We start from the raw sequence: 19,739 nt of genomic DNA on the forward strand, positions 1-19,739 counted from the left end.
TCTCTTTACGAAATTGGTGATATCTACTATCAACCACTTTTTTCCGACTAACTTGCGATTTAAGCTATCGATCATCGATTATCTTTCCTTTATCTGTTCATATTAATGATCTGGTGTCAAAAAGAGTATCCCTTTATGCTGGTGCTTTTTGATGAATAAATTCGTTATGGACTAAGACGGATTCATTGAACCGAAGTCACTGTCACTATTGATGTAATTCAATAACTGAAGTACATATCTATCAATCTGCTAGGTTTATCAAAACGGAAATCACATGAATCAGTTGAAACAGGGAAACTATCATAAGTTGAAGCTGAATCAGTCCAAGGATGACCATGTGCCACATTCACTGTGGATAACGAAAATATGAAAACAACTTATAGTTAGGGTGAAGCCAACAATCAAATAGAATTAGTCTTCAAAAGTCGGTCGAATCGTGATCATGTGTGGGATGGCATGAGGCTCTTGGGAAGGATATTCGCTGTTCGATCCAACAAAATTAGATAGTGGTCGTGGAGCATGTTTTCGGGGAAGGGAACAGATATTCAGATTGGCTGGCAAACTATGCATTATCGTTTCTTATTGGGCTTCATAGATTGAATCCCTACTCGTTTTGGGCTTGATTTTCTACTATTTGATGATATTATAGGGGCCATCATGTCTCACTATTGTACTGTCTAATTATTTTTTTTAATGCATTTCCGCTACGTCCCCATTTTGACCCCAAAAAAAAAATGGAATTAGTCTTAGGTTGGTGATACGAACCCATGGTTTCAGGAAATAGAGTTCTTGCTTGGATGTTTTTTAGAGAGAGAAGAAAAGGGAATTATATCTTATCTAAAATAACTAAAACTGTTATTTACATGTAATAGCTGTTAACCTATCAAATTTCCTCCTTTTTTTTTTTGGTTTTCTGCTTAGAAAAAAAAAGGGTTGATCATGTCAAAAATCATGAACTTTCACTCAATTTCCAAATCTAGCATAAACTTTCAAATTTCCCAAATCTACCAATACAGTACCCACGTTAAACCAAATATATCATTCGTATCCAATTTCGTCACGGTTTCTGACGTGGCAACTAACGGTTGCCGAATTGGATTTATGGTCCCACTCATTTTTTTAAGAAGACCCTAATATTTCTCATTTTCAAATTTGACCCCATATTTTTTTCTCTTGTCTTCCTTCGTTAGAACATCATCGAGAAGCAGTAGAAGAAGGCTAGAAACGAGAAAATTACGCAAAAAAAATCATCATTTCGACGAGAATAATAACAGGAGATGAACGTTAATTCATTAAGAAGGGACTAGGAGAGTGAGTGTATGTCTTACCATATAGTAGGGAAGGGACTCAAGATGGTTGGAAGCTTCAGCTCGAGGGCGATCGAGAGGGTGTGGGAGAGGCCTCCGAGTTGAGCTGAAGAACAGTAATGACATCACGGCCAGAGAGGGAGGGGGAGCCCCCATCCGAGTCAGGCTCGAGGTTCGGCGGGGGAGCCCCCAGACGGTTCGGGCCCCCCTCCTCTCTTCCCCTGTTTTTCTATTAGAAAAAGGGAGAAGATAGTAGGGGGCCCTAACCCAGCTAGGGGTTCTACCGCTATCCCTCAACTCCTAAAGCGAGGTATAGAAAAATGGGGGAAAAGGGAAAGGGGACCTCACCTGGCTGGAGGCTCTATCGCCATCCCTCAACCCTTAAAACGAGGTGACCCAAGTCCAACCACCTCGCCCGAGGGGTCGAGGGCCGGAGGGGGGAGCCCCCAGTCGGGTCGGCTCTCTCCCGTTCTCTCTATGCTTTTTAATCTCGAAACAGGGGGAGAGGGGAGGGGAGCTGACCTGGTTGGGGGCTCTCTCACCGGACCTCGACTCCCAAGGCCTGGCGGGGAGCCTTCAATAGAGTCGAGCCCCTGTCCACTTCCTCCCTCCTTTGGGTTTTCCAAAATAGTTTGGACCAAAGTTCCAAAAAAAAAAAAGGGTCTTTTTGAAAAATCTGCTGAGTTAAGAGGGCCACTTGTCATTGTTTTATTGGAGATTAAAAATCATTAGACCACGTTGGCAGTCGTTAGTTGCCACATCAAAAATCATGACGGAATTAAAGACGGGTGATATATTTGGTCTAACGTGGGTAACGTACTGTTAGATTTGAGAAATTTGAGAGTTTATGCTAAATTTAAAAATACAGTGAAAGTTCATGATTTTTGACATGATGAACCCAAAAGAAAAGGTGAATGGGGAGATAAATACAAATAATTAGTGTTGTTTTAGTGGAAGAACAATACACCATTTGATGGAAGGTCTCGTGTTCGACCTTCCATACTCGCCTTCCTTTCATCTTTTTGTTTCCCCTATTTTTTCTTCTGTACTGTCACTTCAAAATTTTCCTTTTTTTTTCTCTTTAAATAATTGAATCATCACTTCATTCCTCCTTTCCTTATTCACTTTGATAAATATTAATTTTTTTAATAAATACATCCTTCCTTTCCTTGATGCAGGACATTTTACATATTTTTATAAAACTAGAATGGATTAAATTTTGGGTAAATACAATCTCGAGTCATGTATAATCTACGAAATAGAAATATTGATATAACATGTAGCACAATGAATTTGTCATCTTTGTCTAACAACTAAATAAAATTATTTCTACAATATTGACTTGCAAAAATTACATCCACCGTCTATGTTATTTTTGTTTTCATGTTATAAAAGATATGTTTGCAATAAATTATCATCCTTTTTTTTTATATTCGTACCCTATTATCCATAAGTCCAATGAGTCTCGATTAATCCGGTTCGAGCAGAGTTGGTCTGCTAAGAGGTAAAGCTTTTCCGATCAATAATTTTCTCCATTCATCAGACAATAATTTTCTAAAATAACTCTTACAAGTCTCAATTTCTTTTCACATTCTAAAAGCAAAACCCATAATATTATGAGTTGCCACACCTTTATAAACTAGGGTATTTAAATAATAAAGACCCATACTTTCGGGTAAAAAATTGTATATTTATCACTTATATTAAAATATATTTCTAAATTTTTTTTTGTTTATCTATTGACCGAACCTTATATAATGAGTGCAAGGAATGGTATGTTGGCTAAAGATAAAGATAGTAAAAATTATATTGTATATACAAACGGTTATAATATTCTCAAATATAATAAAATCGGTCCTAAATTTTTAAATACAAAGGTAATTTTTTTTATAACTAAGACACAAAAATTTTTGAAAGAACGATAAAAATCGATTACCTTAAAAATATAATTTAATTTAATGAATGATCTAACTTAGTTTATATATTTACTCTTCATTATAATTTAGGTGTTCATGTGTAACAAGATGCCGAAATTTTAATTATAGTGTATTTATATATTGTTGACAGATTGATCATGCTTTAGAATATGATCTATTCATCGAATAATTGTAATACCTACAAACGATTAATAAAATTAAGTAAAAAATTCAGTCTAATTATTGAATGAGTGGTCATTTAGCCCGCAGCAAGGCGTTGGAGTTGTGTACTAAGTAGAGATATGATTCTAGATTCCTTGGGTCCACAGAGCTCGTACAGCCATTTTTCATACTCCGGGGGCGTTTTTGTTCTCCCCCTTCTTCCTTTAAGTCGTTCAAATAAAATTAATTTGCACCGCGAAAGCAGGAAATTTGGATTAACTCGTTGGTCAGAAGCAGCTCTTTCATTTCCTAATTCTCCAGGTGGAATCCCCCTGACAGTGGCTCTCTTTATTTTATTTAAATAGTTATTAAATACTTAGGCTGGGCCTTGAAAACGAAAATGAAAAGATCCGCGTGGGCGGCAAGAGTGCCCCTTTTAGGGACAGTTTGGATTCAGAGTTAAAGTTACTTTGATTTTGATTTTGATTTTAATTTCGGAAAAGGACAAATGAGATGTAATTATAAATTTGACTTGGGAAATGTGTATTTTTGTTGTGTAGTGTGTTGAGTTAAAGTTAAAGTTAAAGTTAAAATCAAATTTCTAGACTTCCTGAGAATCGAATCCCCATGCTGTCCCTTTTTCTTTTTTCTTTTTTTTTTCTCTCTTTTTCGTTTTCTTTTTCTTTCTTCCTTAGCTGGCGATTTCTCTTTCGTTTTTTTTCCCTCTCCTTCTTTTTTTCTTAAAATGCCTCCATTTTTCAAACAAATTTAAATCAATCCTTATCTTCTTCTTTGTGGTCTTTATTTATTATTATTCATAACCAACAAACAAATTTAAATCATTCCTTGTCTTCTTCTTAATAGCATTGATTTATTTCAAGCAAAAAATTTTATTTATTTATTATTATTATTATTAACCAATAACAAAGGTTGCCTACATAGATTTCCCAATTCTAAAAGAATTCAAATTTTACTTTTCGTTGATATTCTCTTTGTTCAATTATATTATCTAATTAATTATACCTCCTTTATATAAACTGTAACTCAATCTCTGTTAAGTTTAATCATAAAAATACAGAATACAGAAAATTAATCACAACTAATTCATTAGATGTATATTTTTTTTGGTAAAATTGTAGCCTATAATTTAAAAGAATGATTGTAATAAAATTGCAATGATAATACCCCCTAATAAGATGAAAAATAAAAACATACATAATTCTTTCTTTTATATGATTGATATATTTGATAATATATATGATCCTAAATCGAATGAAATTATGTTTAATAAACTAGGAAAAATTAATAAATAAATAAATATTCCCGTTGCAAAGTGCGGATTTTCGACCTAGTACTTTTGATGGCCTGATCACAGCTTTTTACAACATACGTGAGATGGTCGCAATTAAGTCAAACATGTAGAGGCGCAATAATGCCCAAGGGATTAGAGGTAGGGATGTTTGTGGGCTGAGTTTGGGACGGTTAGATATTTCCCAAATCCAAAACCTTTAAAAAGAGTCCGCCTCCAAACATTTCTCAAACCCGTTAAGAATTTATAGAAAAAAATCTCAAGCCCTTCCTGCTAAATTAGCAGATTTCCACTGGGAATCCGTCCTTACTATTATTGCACCCATATCCATTATAAAAGAGCTGAATAGAAGGGTCATTGTGTGATAGGGTGATAGCTCGAGAAGATCGATACTTGACCGGTGAGGAGAGGCCAGAATAGAAGGGTAACGGTGAGGGTGACGCGTGACTGTGGAGAGGACAAAGGACGCAAAGGGAACAGAGAGAGAGAGGTGGAGCGAATAGATGAAGCAATGATCATGGTGATGACTGATGTGTGAATCTTTAATTGAAGGATTATTTTGTAAAATTAACAAATAAATGAGGGTATTCTAATAATTTCAAATTTAAGGAGTTTGGGACGGATTTTGATGTCAAATGCTAGACCCTTTCCAAAACCTATAGGGTTTTGATGGAAAATCTTTGAATCATTTCCATGATCCAATAGAAAAGACACTTTTATCAGCCATTAAAGTTTGGGGGTGGTCAAAACTCGCTATAAAAACTCATGAACATCCCTAATAATTAAAGGCCGCAATACACGTATTGCCATCCCACAAGTAAAGACAAACCTACTGGATTTACATTATGGAAGTCCACCGAGAATTTACGTCATGGCCAGAGAAGGGGGATTCTAATGTCGGATAATAATTTCCGATTTAGTCAATACTTTTTGAATTAGATTTTTGGTTAGTGGAATTTTTAGTTCCCCTTTTATACTTTTCCTCTCTTACAAAGTTTATGAAAAAAATATTTATTCTGTGATTACATTTTTTTTCCGGTGCATTTATTCTGTGATTACTATTATGGCCTCATATGCTCGCAGTACAATTAAGATAAAACTTATCTCATATGCTCATACTGACGGTTTCTCTTATTGGGAGAATAGCCTGAACTTCATGTGAAGTTAAACCGATGTGGTTGATATTGAGTTTCAAGCCCATGGATCTCTCTGACAGCACACATGATATAAAGGAGTTAGGATACCAAAATTACGGTTTAAGGGAGATATATTTGCAGCAATTTCTCATTGGCTAAGCCAGAGAAGACATCGGCAAAGAACAAAGAAGATAAGAAGAGATTGTTTCATTTTGAATATGCCTGCCATAGTTTTAGGAAACATGATCTTCTGGCCCTTGAATTGAGATCAAAATTTGAGGAGAATTTCTCGAATTACTATTCTTCATTCAAAATGATAGTGATTGGTATCGGAATCTTGTGGCCTTGAGACACTCGTTTGACTCCATGTTTGATGTTTCTCCTGTTTTCGTGACACCTTTCAAATCAAATTTTAATTAGAAAACATAATCTTTTACTTTATGTTAATTTTATATTTAAAAATTACACTATATACTACATCATTTAGCGTCTAGTGTCAATCATATCACAACATTTTGCTTTCGTGTCAATTTTATCACAACTTTTTAAAAATTACACTATATAGCATATTGTTTAGGGAGTAGTATTAATTCTGGCATAAATGACACCAATTTTTAAATAAAAATTAAATGGAAGACTGATGTGGTATATTCGTGGATGAATAGTTGGCCTAGATTCTTGCCACATGTGAAATTATCCATATTCCGACATGCATGGTGCCTTTCTACCCACCCGACTCCCTCAACATCAATACATGAATCTCATTCCCGTCTCTTCACACATCTCTCGTATCACTGCAGCCCCAAATTTCTTTTCAATTCAGTGTTTTGCCTTTTCTCCCCCCTCTCCCCCATGAACTTGCCAATCTCTCTCTCACACTTCTCCCTCATTTGTTCCCATAGAAGAAAACAAACTAAGATCTGTATTTCATCTGATAGGTATGAGTTTTTCTTTTTTCTAATAATTTTTCGTCAATTGTTCATTATATGAACTGTAATAAGTTCAGTATTTTTTCATTCTATTAATGGTGTGATTGTTTTTCAGAACGAATAATTTCGTATGTGAAGAGGCGAGAATGAGATTTGAGTATTGATGGTAGGTGGGTAAAAGGACATCGGACGGGTCAGAATATGAGTTATTCCGCATGTGGCAAGAGTCTGAACCTACTATTTATTCACATGTTCCGCACATCAACCTTCCGTTTAATTTTCAAGGAAAATTTAAAGGAAAAGGTCAAATTTGGTTCTCAACCTTTAGCTCTTTTTCTATCTTAGTCCTAAACTTTTTCTTTGGCTGGATTTCATCATCAATCTTTTTTGCGCCATATGAGTTCAATCCTTCCATCCAAAATTCCGTCCATTTTCCCTGACATGTATATTCGTCAAATGAGAGTGTGCCACGTGTGCGGCATATCATTGCTATTCTAAACCGGTTGTTATAGAGCAAATCCGATTTTTTTAATTAGATCCGTAAACCAGACTAATATATTTTCGATTCTCTTAGGATTCTAGCTATCGCTTCTCTTTCATCGTCTCACGCACCGACAGATGGCTGAAATCCTAAAAGAACTGAAAATATCTTAGTTCGATTTACGAGTCTAATTAAAAAAAAGAATTGGATTTGCTCTATAACGACCGGTTTAGAGTAGCAATGATCTGTCGTGCACGTGGTGCACTCTCATTTGACTAATATACATGTCAAGGAAAATGGACGGAATTTTGGACGGAAGGACTGAACTCATACCGCTCGGAAAAGATTGAGGATGAATCCAGCCAAAAAAAAAGTTTAGGACTAAAATAGAAAAAGAGCTAAAGGTTGAGGACCAAATTTGACATTTTCCCAAAATTTAACGTTAGGTTATAATTAACACTACACACTAAACGTTGTACTATATCGTGTAAATTTAAAAGGTTGTGATAAAATTGATACAAGCAAAAATGTTGTCCTACGATATATATATATATATATATTTAATTTTAATATTTGTTGTTTAGTTGTGATTACCGAGAAATATATTTTTTTCATGATTAATTGGGTAGTTGGTATATGCTTCGTGCTGTTTGCCAGAGAAGAATTTTTTATTGGTTGATTGTTGAAGATTTGTGTGTGCCTTCGCGTGCCGTGGTTTTACTTCTCACAGTGAGAAGATTTTCACTTAAGTTGATGTTCTTTAATTTGGTCATTTTTACTGCTGCAGTTAGATCTATGGGTCTATAAGGTTCAACTAGAAGGGGATAGGATGGTTGTGTTAATTTTTTTTTCGATTATAAGTGATGTCTATAAGTCTAGTATAATTAAATAGAAATCTTCATATCTAATAAAGGGACACGGATGTCCACTAAGATGATTGTATTAATTAAGTTGTCACCATCTTGCACAACAAATTAGTGGTTGCTTGGGTCATCCTTTTATATTGAATAGTTGAAATTAATTTAATTAGAAGGATTATGTTGAGACAGCCAAACTATATTTTTTGGAAAGTAAGAATGGAGGCTTAGTTTTACGTGAAGGATTACCATTTGTTAGTTATTTCCGCAAGGCAATATGCGAGACTAATAGCCAAACCTAATAACCATTAGGTTTGGTTTGCAACTACAGATCAAACTCCACAATTTCTTGGTTTTATCAATCCGGCAACCTCAGCACTATGTTTCACGTTGATAAATGAAACGGGTTTCTTTCTCTTATATATATAAGAAGCACTCTGCTATTGTTTTCTTTTCAAGTGGAAACACATTGCATTATCAATGCATGTACAAAAATCGCTGACTTCAATACTCAAAAATAAAATATATCGCAAGGAAAGAATAAAAACATTTTTTTAAAAAAAAAGTGCTGCCACCGTTAGATTGAAGTCATGGGTGTAAAGGACTAATTCTTCTAAAATACAAAAAATCAAATAAACTTGTGAATTATCTGTATTTACCAAATCGCAATTAAAAGTTGAAACTTAAATCTAAATTCTTAACAAATATTCTCTGAATCGAAACCCGAATTACAACATAAATGTCTAACATGATATGACCATAATGGTCGCATGTCATCTTATTTTGATTTCAACAAAAAAATAGGATCTCTCTCTAAAAAGTTTTACATGGAATACCTATATGCTTATCGCGTGTATTGTGGATGCTGCATCTAGTTATGGCTGTCTAGTATAAGTAATGACAAGGAATTTTCCATGGTTTAGGCCCTTACTTTTTTTCAGAAAATTATCCTTCTTTAATTGGTGGTCAAAATTGCTGAATTGGGCCATGTCAGACCCGACCCGTGCCAAGCTCAGCTTGGGTCTGGATCTTGTGTAAGATCTGCCCAGCGTTGTCCCGCCCTGTATATTCATACAATATAAATATATGTAACATATTTACAAACTAATTTGTATTTGTAGAATTAATTTTAGTATTATTATAACTCTTAAATTGCTATATATATTTGTTTGTTTCTCGGATAATAATTTAACTCTACCCAACTCAATTCTTTCCCAAATTCAATAATATAATAATTACTATTTTATCTTTTTTTTCCATTTAATAATATTTCATCACTCATACTTTTTCCTAACCATTTTCAAAATTAATTTTTTAAAAATAAATTTCCAATCTACTTTCACATCTATACATACATACATATATATATATATATATATTCTCATATATCAATATATTTTTCAATACTTATAATTATTGCACAAAATCAGATTGAGTTGGATCACTTATCCAACTCGAAAACCAAATGCAAACTAAACGATGGTTATTTTTACCTAGATTTTGCCCTTTGCTATGAGTGTTTGTTTTGATGCGTGTTTTTTTGGGTTCTCCATTGGGCACTGGTCAGGGCAGGACTACAAGCCCAGAGCACAGGTCAAGTATGGCGATTTAGATACCTACTCTGATCTGCACTATTGTCATTTCTAAAACTATTGCTAGAAGAATTTTCCCAATTTTTGAGGGAGGAATCCGTCAAATATTCATTGTAAAATTGATGAATTGGCATAATTTGGGAAAAATGGGATCACGTGATTTTATATTTCAAAACTAAAATATTTGGTTTATTAAAGAAAATAGTAAATTCCACGCTCTCCGTATAGTTTTGGAGAATGACAATGACACACTCCCTTTTTAAAATAGGACACATACTACTCCTATTTTTGCCGATGAACCAGCTGATTGGGAGCCTCGTCTGACCCACGCCGGTGTGACACTCCATCTAATGTTTTTTTTTTCATTTTCAAAAATAAAAAAATTGGCACTTAAAAAGAAAATAAAAATAAAAAAGCCCTAAGCGGGCAGATCTCTAATGGTGGCAACCTCGCCCGGCCACTATCCCCCAAGGGAGGTTGTTGGAGGTGTAAGAAAGCAATCGCCGACGAGAGTGCCTTCAGACCAGAATTGCAATCCCACCGGCCACAACCCCCCTATTGGGCTTGCCAAAGATATCTGACACCTCAAGCACCCTCCCCTGGGGGCAGTGGTTGGTCGATGAGCTCTTACAAGGGATCGATCTCTTTTTTTTTTTTCAATCTTCTGGAAAATTTTAGTTATTTTATCCGAAAGGAATGAGTATTTTTGTCTTTCTTTGAAACTATAAGAGTATTTTGTGAAATTGATCATTAAGAAAGTATAAATCACGTGATTAATTTCTTTGACAGAGCTTTGGTCCAAGAGCAAGTTCAATGGTAGGCACTCATTTGGGTGCCAAAAGGGCCCGATTTGGTGCCACATCAACTCCATGTCAAAAAAAGTAAGGCATCTAACTATGGAGATACTCATTCTAAAAATTAGAAGGCATTCACTTTGGTTGTCCATAGAGGCTCACAGACCTTTTAAATTAAGTGAATGAATAAATATAAGTTTATGTAATATAAATAATTTATTTTAATAATAAAAACTAAAATAATTTGATTAACATAATAATACAATTTAATTAATAACATTTACAGTAATAAAAAATTAATTGAATACAATCGCCACCAATAGCTAAAATTTTATTTAATTAAATACATTAATTAAATAAATTAAGTAGTAAATTAATTAAATTAATTAGTAAATAAAAAATAGCAACGTTTAAAAAACATAAAAATCAGAGCAGGTCGTTTGTGCCCGGAAGCAGGCCACGCTGCCTGCTCTAATTGGCTGGGCACTCGTCCGGGGGCAAATGCCCCTTCCAAACGCGGGTTAGTGCCGGGGTGGGGGCCGTCCACGTAGGCACTCCCCCCGGTTGGACTTGCTCGAACCAATGGGCAAAACGGCAAATGAATGTCCGAATATCCGCCCACGTTCGTAACCACCGCCTTCTGTTCCCAACCCGAAAACGACAAATTCTCATTTCTCAACTCAGTTACATTTCCGATGGCACTCCTCTTCCTCTTCTCGGGTCCTTCCGATTCCCTCTCTGACTCTTAAACCCCAAAATCATCGTTTACTCCGGGGCATCTCTTGCGCTCCACATCGTCCGTTTCCGTTGCAGAGCTCTCCCCCCTCGATACTCTGCCGGGGAAGCTTCAGAAGAGGCAGAAATGGCGGCGGCCCTCTCTTCTGCTGCTGTTATCGCAACATCATCTTCATCCTCCCCGGCGGCGACCATTAGGAGCCCTTTTGGTCCTTTCGGCTCGAGAGGCCCTTTTCGCCACAATACGCTCTCTTTACATGGTCATCATCTTAGGTATTTCCCTCTCCGTGCCCACTATTTCTTGAAATTGATTCGATTCTCAATCGCTGAATCCAACTGAACGTCGAGCTTTTCGCGACTTTCTGTATGTGGGGATGGGTGAAGGAAAAATTAGATACAATGGTCGTTGATTTTCAATGATCACTTATTTGTTTGCGGATGTAGGAATGCTGCTACGCTTACTATAGTGTCTGTTTATTATTATTATTATTATTTTTAAAGAACTTTTTTTTGGGGGCCGGTGGAGTCAGAGTTGAATTCTTGGAGTTGAGCGAGATGATGATTCGGAGTAGAATGCTTAGAATCAAACTGATACGAGACTGCAGATGAAATGTCTGTTGCTACTTTTGATTCTACAATTAATCTGGGATCTCGCATTACTTGTAATACTAGCAGATGGTTAAGGTTGTGATGATCATATCCACTATTCTGCAGTTTTATGAGGATGAGGGAGATATTTGATTTCTCAGGTCTATAAGAATCTATATCTTCTTTCTATTACTATTGATCATCAATCAATTTGAAGTTATACTGAGCTGCATGTTTCAATGATTCTGTGTTGATTTGGTTAGTGTGTATTTAAGTTCGATTTCTGATTTAGCTTTGAGAAGAAAATACTAAAGAGCGTCTATTTGAAAGCTCAAATCTTTTCTCTTTGTTAATGATAATGATGCAGCAGAAAATGGTCTCCAGTTAGAGGGACACTTTTAGAGGACAATGAGATGAAGGTGGCAGTCGAGGATTCTTTTCAATCTAAGAGCTTTGTCCCCGATAAGGACGGTAGGGGTGACAGCAACGGAGATTCTCCTAGTTCTTCTACCAGTGCCATGGAGAGTTGGACTATCAAACTTGAACAGTCCATCAATGTCTTTCTTACGGTATATAATTATCTCTAATCTTTGTGAGCACTCAATAAGATGTCTGTGTTTACCTTGCTAGCCTCTTCAAATCTGTTTGTTAAGCAGTAGTTACATCCGGTGTTATCTTTACTGTAATTTTGTCAGTCAATCCTTAACGATGTGCAAATATGTCAGTGAGCTTTTTCTTTTTAGCAGTTTCCCGATATTAGAGTGCCATGTCTCGTTCTGCATTAGTGTTCAATAATGTATTGGATGTCCATTTTTACCCGAACAAGAACTACAAACTATGCAATGATCATTCAATTGGAAATCACGAGTGGATATTTCCTTTTTTTTATCATACAGCACGACTTAAATACCCGGTACCTTGAGAACAAGAGAAGTTTGCTATCTAGAAAGCCAGCATATGATCTCTTTATTTTGTTCTTTATCTGTTCTTTATCTGCTAGGAGTGCCATTATTTATCTCTGATGAATTCATTCTTTCTCTTTCTAGGACACTGTGATTAAGATACTTGATAGTTTGTACCATGATCGTCATTACGCAAGGTTCTTCGTTCTCGAGACCATTGCACGTGTTCCTTATTTCGGTAAGTTCTGAAGTTTTCCTTACTTATCTTAATTTGTTTGCTCAGCTGTAGAGAATATTTTGGGTCTTTCTATTGTCTATATGTGTACCTTCTGTCATTGTAGACCATCACAAATTGTTGGTCACATGGATGAAGTGCTATCAAGCCATCTTTATTCTCATTCTCTGCTTTTGTCAATTTTCATGTGCATCATAAGGTACACTGGCCGAGCTACTATGAGTTTTTCGCATAGATGGTTAATTGGAGCTTTATTTCGTTCCTTATTGCAGCTTTTATGTCGGTTTTACATATGTATGAGAGCTTCGGTTGGTGGAGAAGGGCAGACTATCTGAAAGTGCATTTTGCAGAGAGCTGGAACGAAATGCACCATTTGCTCATCATGGAAGTAAGTAATGATCCTTGCATATCAATTTCGTGGCTTTAAGCCTTTCGTGCTTTTAAATCCCATGATTAGTTGCATATATGATGATGATAAAGATTGTGACAATCGAGAAATTTGTACACTGCAGGAACTAGGGGGAAATGATTGGTGGTTTGATCGTTTTCTCGCCCAACACATTGCAATCTTTTATTACTTTATGACTGTCTTCATGTACACCATAAGCCCACGAATGGCATGTAAGGTTTTGATAACATTTCCAAAATTTTATTGCAGATTGCTTTCGTCTGGATGTTAATCAAATTTGATTGGTTATGTTTTTGGCGTTGTTGGTACTGCAGATCATTTTTCAGAGTGCGTAGAGAGCCATGCTTATTCAACTTATGACAAGTTTATCAAAGACCAAGGAGGTAAAACTTTACACATGTTTTTCAGGTTCAATGGAGTCTGTCAGGATGCAGTTTAAAATTCCACTATGGCATTAAGCTTCACCTAGTGGGTGCCCCTCTTACCTCGTATTGTCCTGCTCTTCTGCAGATGAATTGAAAAGGTTACCTGCACCTGAAGTTGCTGTGAAATACTACACTGGAGATGACTTGTACTTATTTGGTAAATTCTATATTGTTTTAACTTTTTTCCCCCTGAATTTGATTATCTATCTGTTTAGCATGAACTAGCTTAACATTGTGTTAGTTTGTGTTTTCAGATGAATTTCAAACCTCCAGACCTCCTGAGTCTCGAAGACCAAAAATAGGTGAGTACCAAAGTTCAATTGGATTCTTCTCGAACTGTTCCATCCTTATATTCAGTAAAAGATTGCCACTCCTCTTCATCTAATTTTTCGCAGTGTCACTCCCAATTTATCCGGTTAGGTCCCTTTGCTTGTCAAGTTTGGAATCCTCTGAAATTCTCTATGAACTGCACTGTGTCTGCTGTAGGATTTGTGAGGAATACTAGGCTACGTGACTGTTCTCTATAACTAATGCTTGTCGATTGATGACATGATCTTAGCTCTTCTAAGTCATTAATTAAAAAATCACTTCATACTGGGCATTGCATAAAAAAGCTGTTCTGACCTTCAACTGGGGGGATCTTTACTGGCTCATATTGAGCCCCCACGTCCACTTCCAACAATGTCTGAAACATTAGGCCAGCGTCAACTCGGTGTAAATACTGTGACAATGTCATTGAAAGTTTGCTTCTTGAACATTTTGCAGAGAATTTATACGATGTGTTTGTGAACATAAGAGACGATGAAGCTGAGCACTGTAAGACAATGAGAGCCTGTCAGACTCGCGGGAATCTTCGATCTCCCCATTCTTGTGTTGCTGAAGATGAGTCTGAGTGCATTCTTCCTGAGGCAGATTGTGAAGGTATTGTAGACTGCATTAAGAAATCTGTGAGCTCTCCAGAGAAATTAAGTCAACGATGAGAAGTATTTTTCGACTTTGAGGTTTGTTTTTCTTTATACTGCTTTTATTATTTTTCCTTTTCCTTTTAATGGTAAAATATTTGTATACAGGAATATCATATATAGACAGATTAAATAATGCAATCTTTCCTATTTCCTTGCTCGAAAGTCTTTGTGCCTATGTGAGACTAGTATAGACCCGTGACATACATAAATTGAAATTCTGTTGATTAATATTTAATTTAAAGATATAATAATGTACTCCTTCGATTGTTTCTTCGTGTTTTCATGTTATCCTGAGAGTTGATTATATAGAGAAAATAAAAGCATTGATGTTTACTTTTTTGAATTGTTGAGAAAAAATATGATATAAAATTTTATTTCTGCTAGATCAGATGTGAATGCATTTGTAATAAAATGCCTTTCACTATTATATTAGGAAGGGAATGTTTAGGCCATTGTTATCAGAACCGGACCGGAAATCGAACCGGTCGAGGCATGGGTTCATGGGTTTATGGGTTCAATCGGGGGTTTGATGGGTCGGACTGCACGTTTAATTATAAAATACAAAAAAAATGGTAATATACATCAGATGATAATTAAAAACAGGGCAGTAAAGTAAACTGTAGCTGAAATGAAAGTGAAGTCCCAAACTGGTTTCAACATCGGTAGCACGGAAAGGGTAGTTAGCTTCATGGAACCAGTAGAGAAATAATCCATAGATGGAGGATGAACAAGTAACAGCATTGTTCCTTGAAATAATCCAGAGAATGAACAACAACACTGTGGGCCTTCTGCTAGAAAACGAACAGAGATATACATTTGCATTACGAATAGAGATGTACATCGATTTGCATTATGAACCACAGAGATATACATTAACTTTGATCAAAAGCTGTCGACTTGCTGCTAGAAAATGAACAGAGCAATTGCACCGATTCAACAGAATAACTCAAGATTAGAAGCGACCAAGGGAACGAGCTCAAGACCACAAACAGAACAAAGTCAGCAGACGACGTGTCGGAAATCGAGGACAAAGGGGAGGATGGTTACCGGTTGATTTAAGAACAATGAGTGAGATAAAGGAAACTAGTTTGGACTCCGCCTCTCGAAGGAGAAGAGGAATCAACTGTGCTCAAGCTCGAAGGAGAAGAGCCGACTGAAGTCACTGAACAGAGAAGAATGAAGATGAAGAGGAATTCGGTGATTGCCGATGAAGAGGAGCCGGTGATTGAGCTCGAAGATGAAGAGGAATCCAATGAAGAGGAGCTTGAAGATGAAGAGTGAGTCACCGAGCTGGAATTGGAAGTCGAAGGTGAAGAGAAGACTGAACTAGGGTTTCCTTCCAGATCCAATTAGTCTGATTCTGAATTGGGTCAAGATATTCGGGTCGAGTTTCCCTTAAAAATCTAGAACCCATCCAACCGCCCGGTTCGAATGGATTTATAGAAAAACCAACCGGTTTTTTGGGTTTATCGAATTTTTTGTGCATTTTCGATTTTTAAGAGAACCGGACCGATGATAGATCTGATTTTCAATCCGACCAGTCGAACCGGTCGATCCGATCTGATTCTGATAACAATGGTTTAGGCTTTTTTGAGTTTAGGATTTTATTCCAAAATTAAATTCCATTCTAATTCTAGTGGCCCTTACATTCTCTACTTTATCTATTCACCTTTGATTAGTCAAACTAGTGGGCCCTACCTTCTCTACTTTTGGATGCCACTGCATTCCCATCCAAATTTCTTCTTTCCTTTTAGCGGCGGATACATTTCATTCATTTGGGTTATTCGTGCACTCGTTCGATTATTTTAGCACATTTGTTCAAAATAAAAGAAGTTTTTCAATATGATACTTAGAAGAATAGACGCGTACATTAGCTGCATGTTCTTTAAAACAAATTTGAAAATAATATTCCAAATAAAAAATAATGATACGTATTTTAAATACAAACAGAAAGTGTAGGTCATCGACATCTTGTCTGTGCGCTCTATAATCGATTTGTGATAAGATCGCATATGGCATTCATTTCATTGCTGCTCATGTCAACTTCGATTCGTATTCCTGGTTGTTGAAGTGGATTTCAAAATTCATCGTAATATGTGCAAGTATCGCCGTATTTCTCAGATAACTTGTCCTAGTAATGATTACGCCGAATAAAATTATACAATATAAAACAAGTAAGGGCAATTTGTCATTGCCTATGTGGTTTGAAATTTGGCATCAATTTCATTATTGCGAATTTCCACTTCAATATCCCAAAACACCATTCAATAACATTACTAACAAATGATTGTCAGCTTCCTCTTTGTTATCGGAGGATTGTTCTCACCAAAATCACTTCAGTGATACCGCTCCTCCTTGTATGGTGCCAAATATTCGGAAATATTGGGAAATCCTACATTGACAACATAATATTATTACAAAAAAAAGAAATAATTACAATTAAATACATTACAGTAGAAACTTGTTGGGATATAAAAAAATTGGTCAGCAAACAATCACCACCATGAGGAGGATCGAATAATTCCAATGTAGCAGGTTCGGAAAAAATTATGGAGTTATGTGCCGAACCCTCCCAACTCGTCTTGACATGTGTAAATATCATATCGTGAGAACAAGCAGCAAGTGCATTTTGTGTTATTTCTGTATTCCGATCGCGACAAGCTACTTTTTTTTCCTTAGGGACACATGCATCCATATGGGTTTTGTCGATAGCTTCGATGTAATCCTATAGGTGCAATGCAAAATTATGTAATTAATATAATATTACGAAATGAAATGTAATATTATTGATTTTTCTGAAAGTACTTTAAAGAAATGTCACTTTTGATAATTTTCAATCTTGCACAACAACGTTCTTTTGTCTTTATATAGACGGTGCTAAGGCATGAATTCCTCGGAGGATTTTTTTGAAAGACCGCGACACCGTCTCCTTAGAATGTTGGTATCGTTCCGCCACTACTGCATATTGAGTACTATGAGAAATAATCAATAAGAACATTTTGAGCATCTTTTCAACGGTGATACCACTCCTGCTATCATTGATGCCACAATGCCTTCGAAGTGTGTCATAGAGGTTGGTAACTACGTACGGTTCCATTTTGAAATTCTCAAAGCATCTTACGTTATTTTTCAAAATTTTAAGCGTGTACTATCTTCTTTGGAGTCGGGAATTTCTACACGGGATGTTCCGTTTAACATGTTTTTCGGCCGCTGCAACTTGCATTGTCAAAAGGAAGAGCCACCGTTGCCTAATAGTCATCTCTTCGTCACTAGAGCTATCTTCATATTGCGAAGAAGTGCTATTTCTTGGCATTCTGTCTTTCGAATACGTGTTTATAACAGTCGAAGGAAGTTTATGAACATATTGTTAATGGTAAAACAAAACAGTTCATAAACATACAACATAAATTTTCCAAGCACACATAATAAACATAACTTATTCAAGTTGAAATATCCAAACACATATAACAAACATATCAGTTCAATAAATGTCATAATTAAGAGAAAGAAATGAGATTATCGCAACAGTATCAATGAACATAAAGAGGGATCTCGAGCTCATTCAAGAGCGAGTACGACGATGAAGCCATTCTATTTTTTCGTCTTCTTGGTAGCACATGAACACCCTCCTAACTCTGTCATCAATGGTAGCTAAGCTCCCTGCCATATACTCGTCAATCGGGATTGTCGGTTTCAGTTGATTCAACTCCGCCATTGCTTCCTCAATGCTATTTTTCTCTGGCTTTTTCCGGGCTGGAAACCAAGCTTATCTTGGACTCAGGTGGGGTGGTCTTAGGATTGGGTTTGAAACTGGCCTTGAGCAAGTCCATGCACTTTTGCAGTTGTGACCTTGTCGAGGAATGCCTTTTACGCACTCGACATCGGGACTCAGATATAATCGGCTCTTCAACCACATGGATTGGGTCATCACTCTCGTTGAAGCCTTCGTCGAGGTTGACGAGTTGTTTCTATTGTTGTTTGGATGTTGATAAGAATTCCTCCAGCACTTGTCGATTCTCGTCAAAAGTCCTCAGTGGATTGGTTGAGGAGATGCGCAGAGCACCGATAGCAGTTGATGAACTGAAAAACTCATTCAACAGTTTGTAGTTTTTGCAGCCGTTGGTTTGGAATGTCTTGAAGTCCTTGTTCTTCTGCACGTTGCAAAAAAGATCATTGAACGAGCTATTTCACTAAATACAAAGGTAGCAAATAGATGGAATAAACAGAGGAGAAACAAATATGTATTAAAATTAAGTTTCGTACCTTGATAAATTTATCCCACACATAGGGACTCACCATGATAGTGTTGGTGTCTTCATCCCAACCGACTCCAGTTTGATGAAGCACTTCAGTGAACTGCTTGTACATGGTTTTAAGTCTCGTTATCTTCTGCTGGAGCTTTTGGAAGCCTAGTTAGACATCGGGAAATTGCCTTTCCATCTCCAGATTCATCTCTTCCCAATCCCTTTGCTTCCACGATGTCGTGTGGGTACTTTTCAACTTCTCAAGCATGATATGAATAAAAGCGAACTCCATCTGATCAGTCCAGAGGATATTCTCACCTTTAGGAGTCATCTTGGATGCACTTGTTCGAGTAGAACTTCCACACATAAGCAGCCAAAGAACATGAGTAACAATACACAAACAACTTGCAGCAAAACAGAACAGCTTTCACCAGTAAAAGTGAATAGCTTTCAGCGCATACATCGGCCAATTTTCAAATTAACCGCAACAATATACACATAAGAGGAAGAATCAACAACACACTTTTGAATATTTTGCATAACAAGGCAGAAGCAATGATTACAAAGCAGCGTTAAAAACACTCATGCCCCGTTTGAAATTTAAGTTTGATTTTAGAATCGTGATTTTGATTTTAACTCTACTCACTACAAAACAAAAATACATGTTTCCCAAATCAAATTTATAATACAATCTCATTTGTCTTTTTCCACAATCAAAATCAAAATCAAAATTACTTTAACTCTGAAATCAAA

At 36.3% G+C, this 19,739-nt stretch overlaps 1 protein-coding gene and 1 long non-coding RNA gene across 2 annotated transcripts; one reads left to right on the forward strand and one right to left on the reverse strand.

The window, feature by feature from the left end:
- The first annotated feature begins 11,035 nt into the window (after window positions 1-11,035).
- On the forward strand, window positions 11,036-15,001 carry LOC116206193 (ubiquinol oxidase 4, chloroplastic/chromoplastic). The gene is made up of 9 exons (XM_031538994.1): window positions 11,036-11,491; window positions 12,174-12,375; window positions 12,853-12,946; window positions 13,216-13,331; window positions 13,456-13,564; window positions 13,667-13,735; window positions 13,863-13,934; window positions 14,032-14,079; window positions 14,543-15,001. The coding sequence occupies exons 1-9, from the start codon at window positions 11,346-11,348 to the stop codon at window positions 14,755-14,757; spliced, it is 1,071 nt and encodes a 356-aa protein (XP_031394854.1). The 5' UTR covers window positions 11,036-11,345; the 3' UTR covers window positions 14,758-15,001.
- A 3,164-nt stretch (window positions 15,002-18,165) lies between these two features.
- Window positions 18,166-19,647, reverse strand: LOC116205814. Its single transcript, XR_004156586.1, has 2 exons — window positions 19,006-19,647; window positions 18,166-18,893 (listed from the first exon to the last, which is right to left on the reverse strand). It is a non-coding gene; the product is annotated as an uncharacterized LOC116205814 (long non-coding RNA).
- Between the last annotated feature and the right edge of the window lie 92 nt (window positions 19,648-19,739).

This window comes from Punica granatum, chromosome 4 (assembly GCF_007655135.1).
Source record: "Punica granatum isolate Tunisia-2019 chromosome 4, ASM765513v2, whole genome shotgun sequence".
Lineage (NCBI taxonomy): Eukaryota > Viridiplantae > Streptophyta > Magnoliopsida > Myrtales > Lythraceae > Punica > Punica granatum.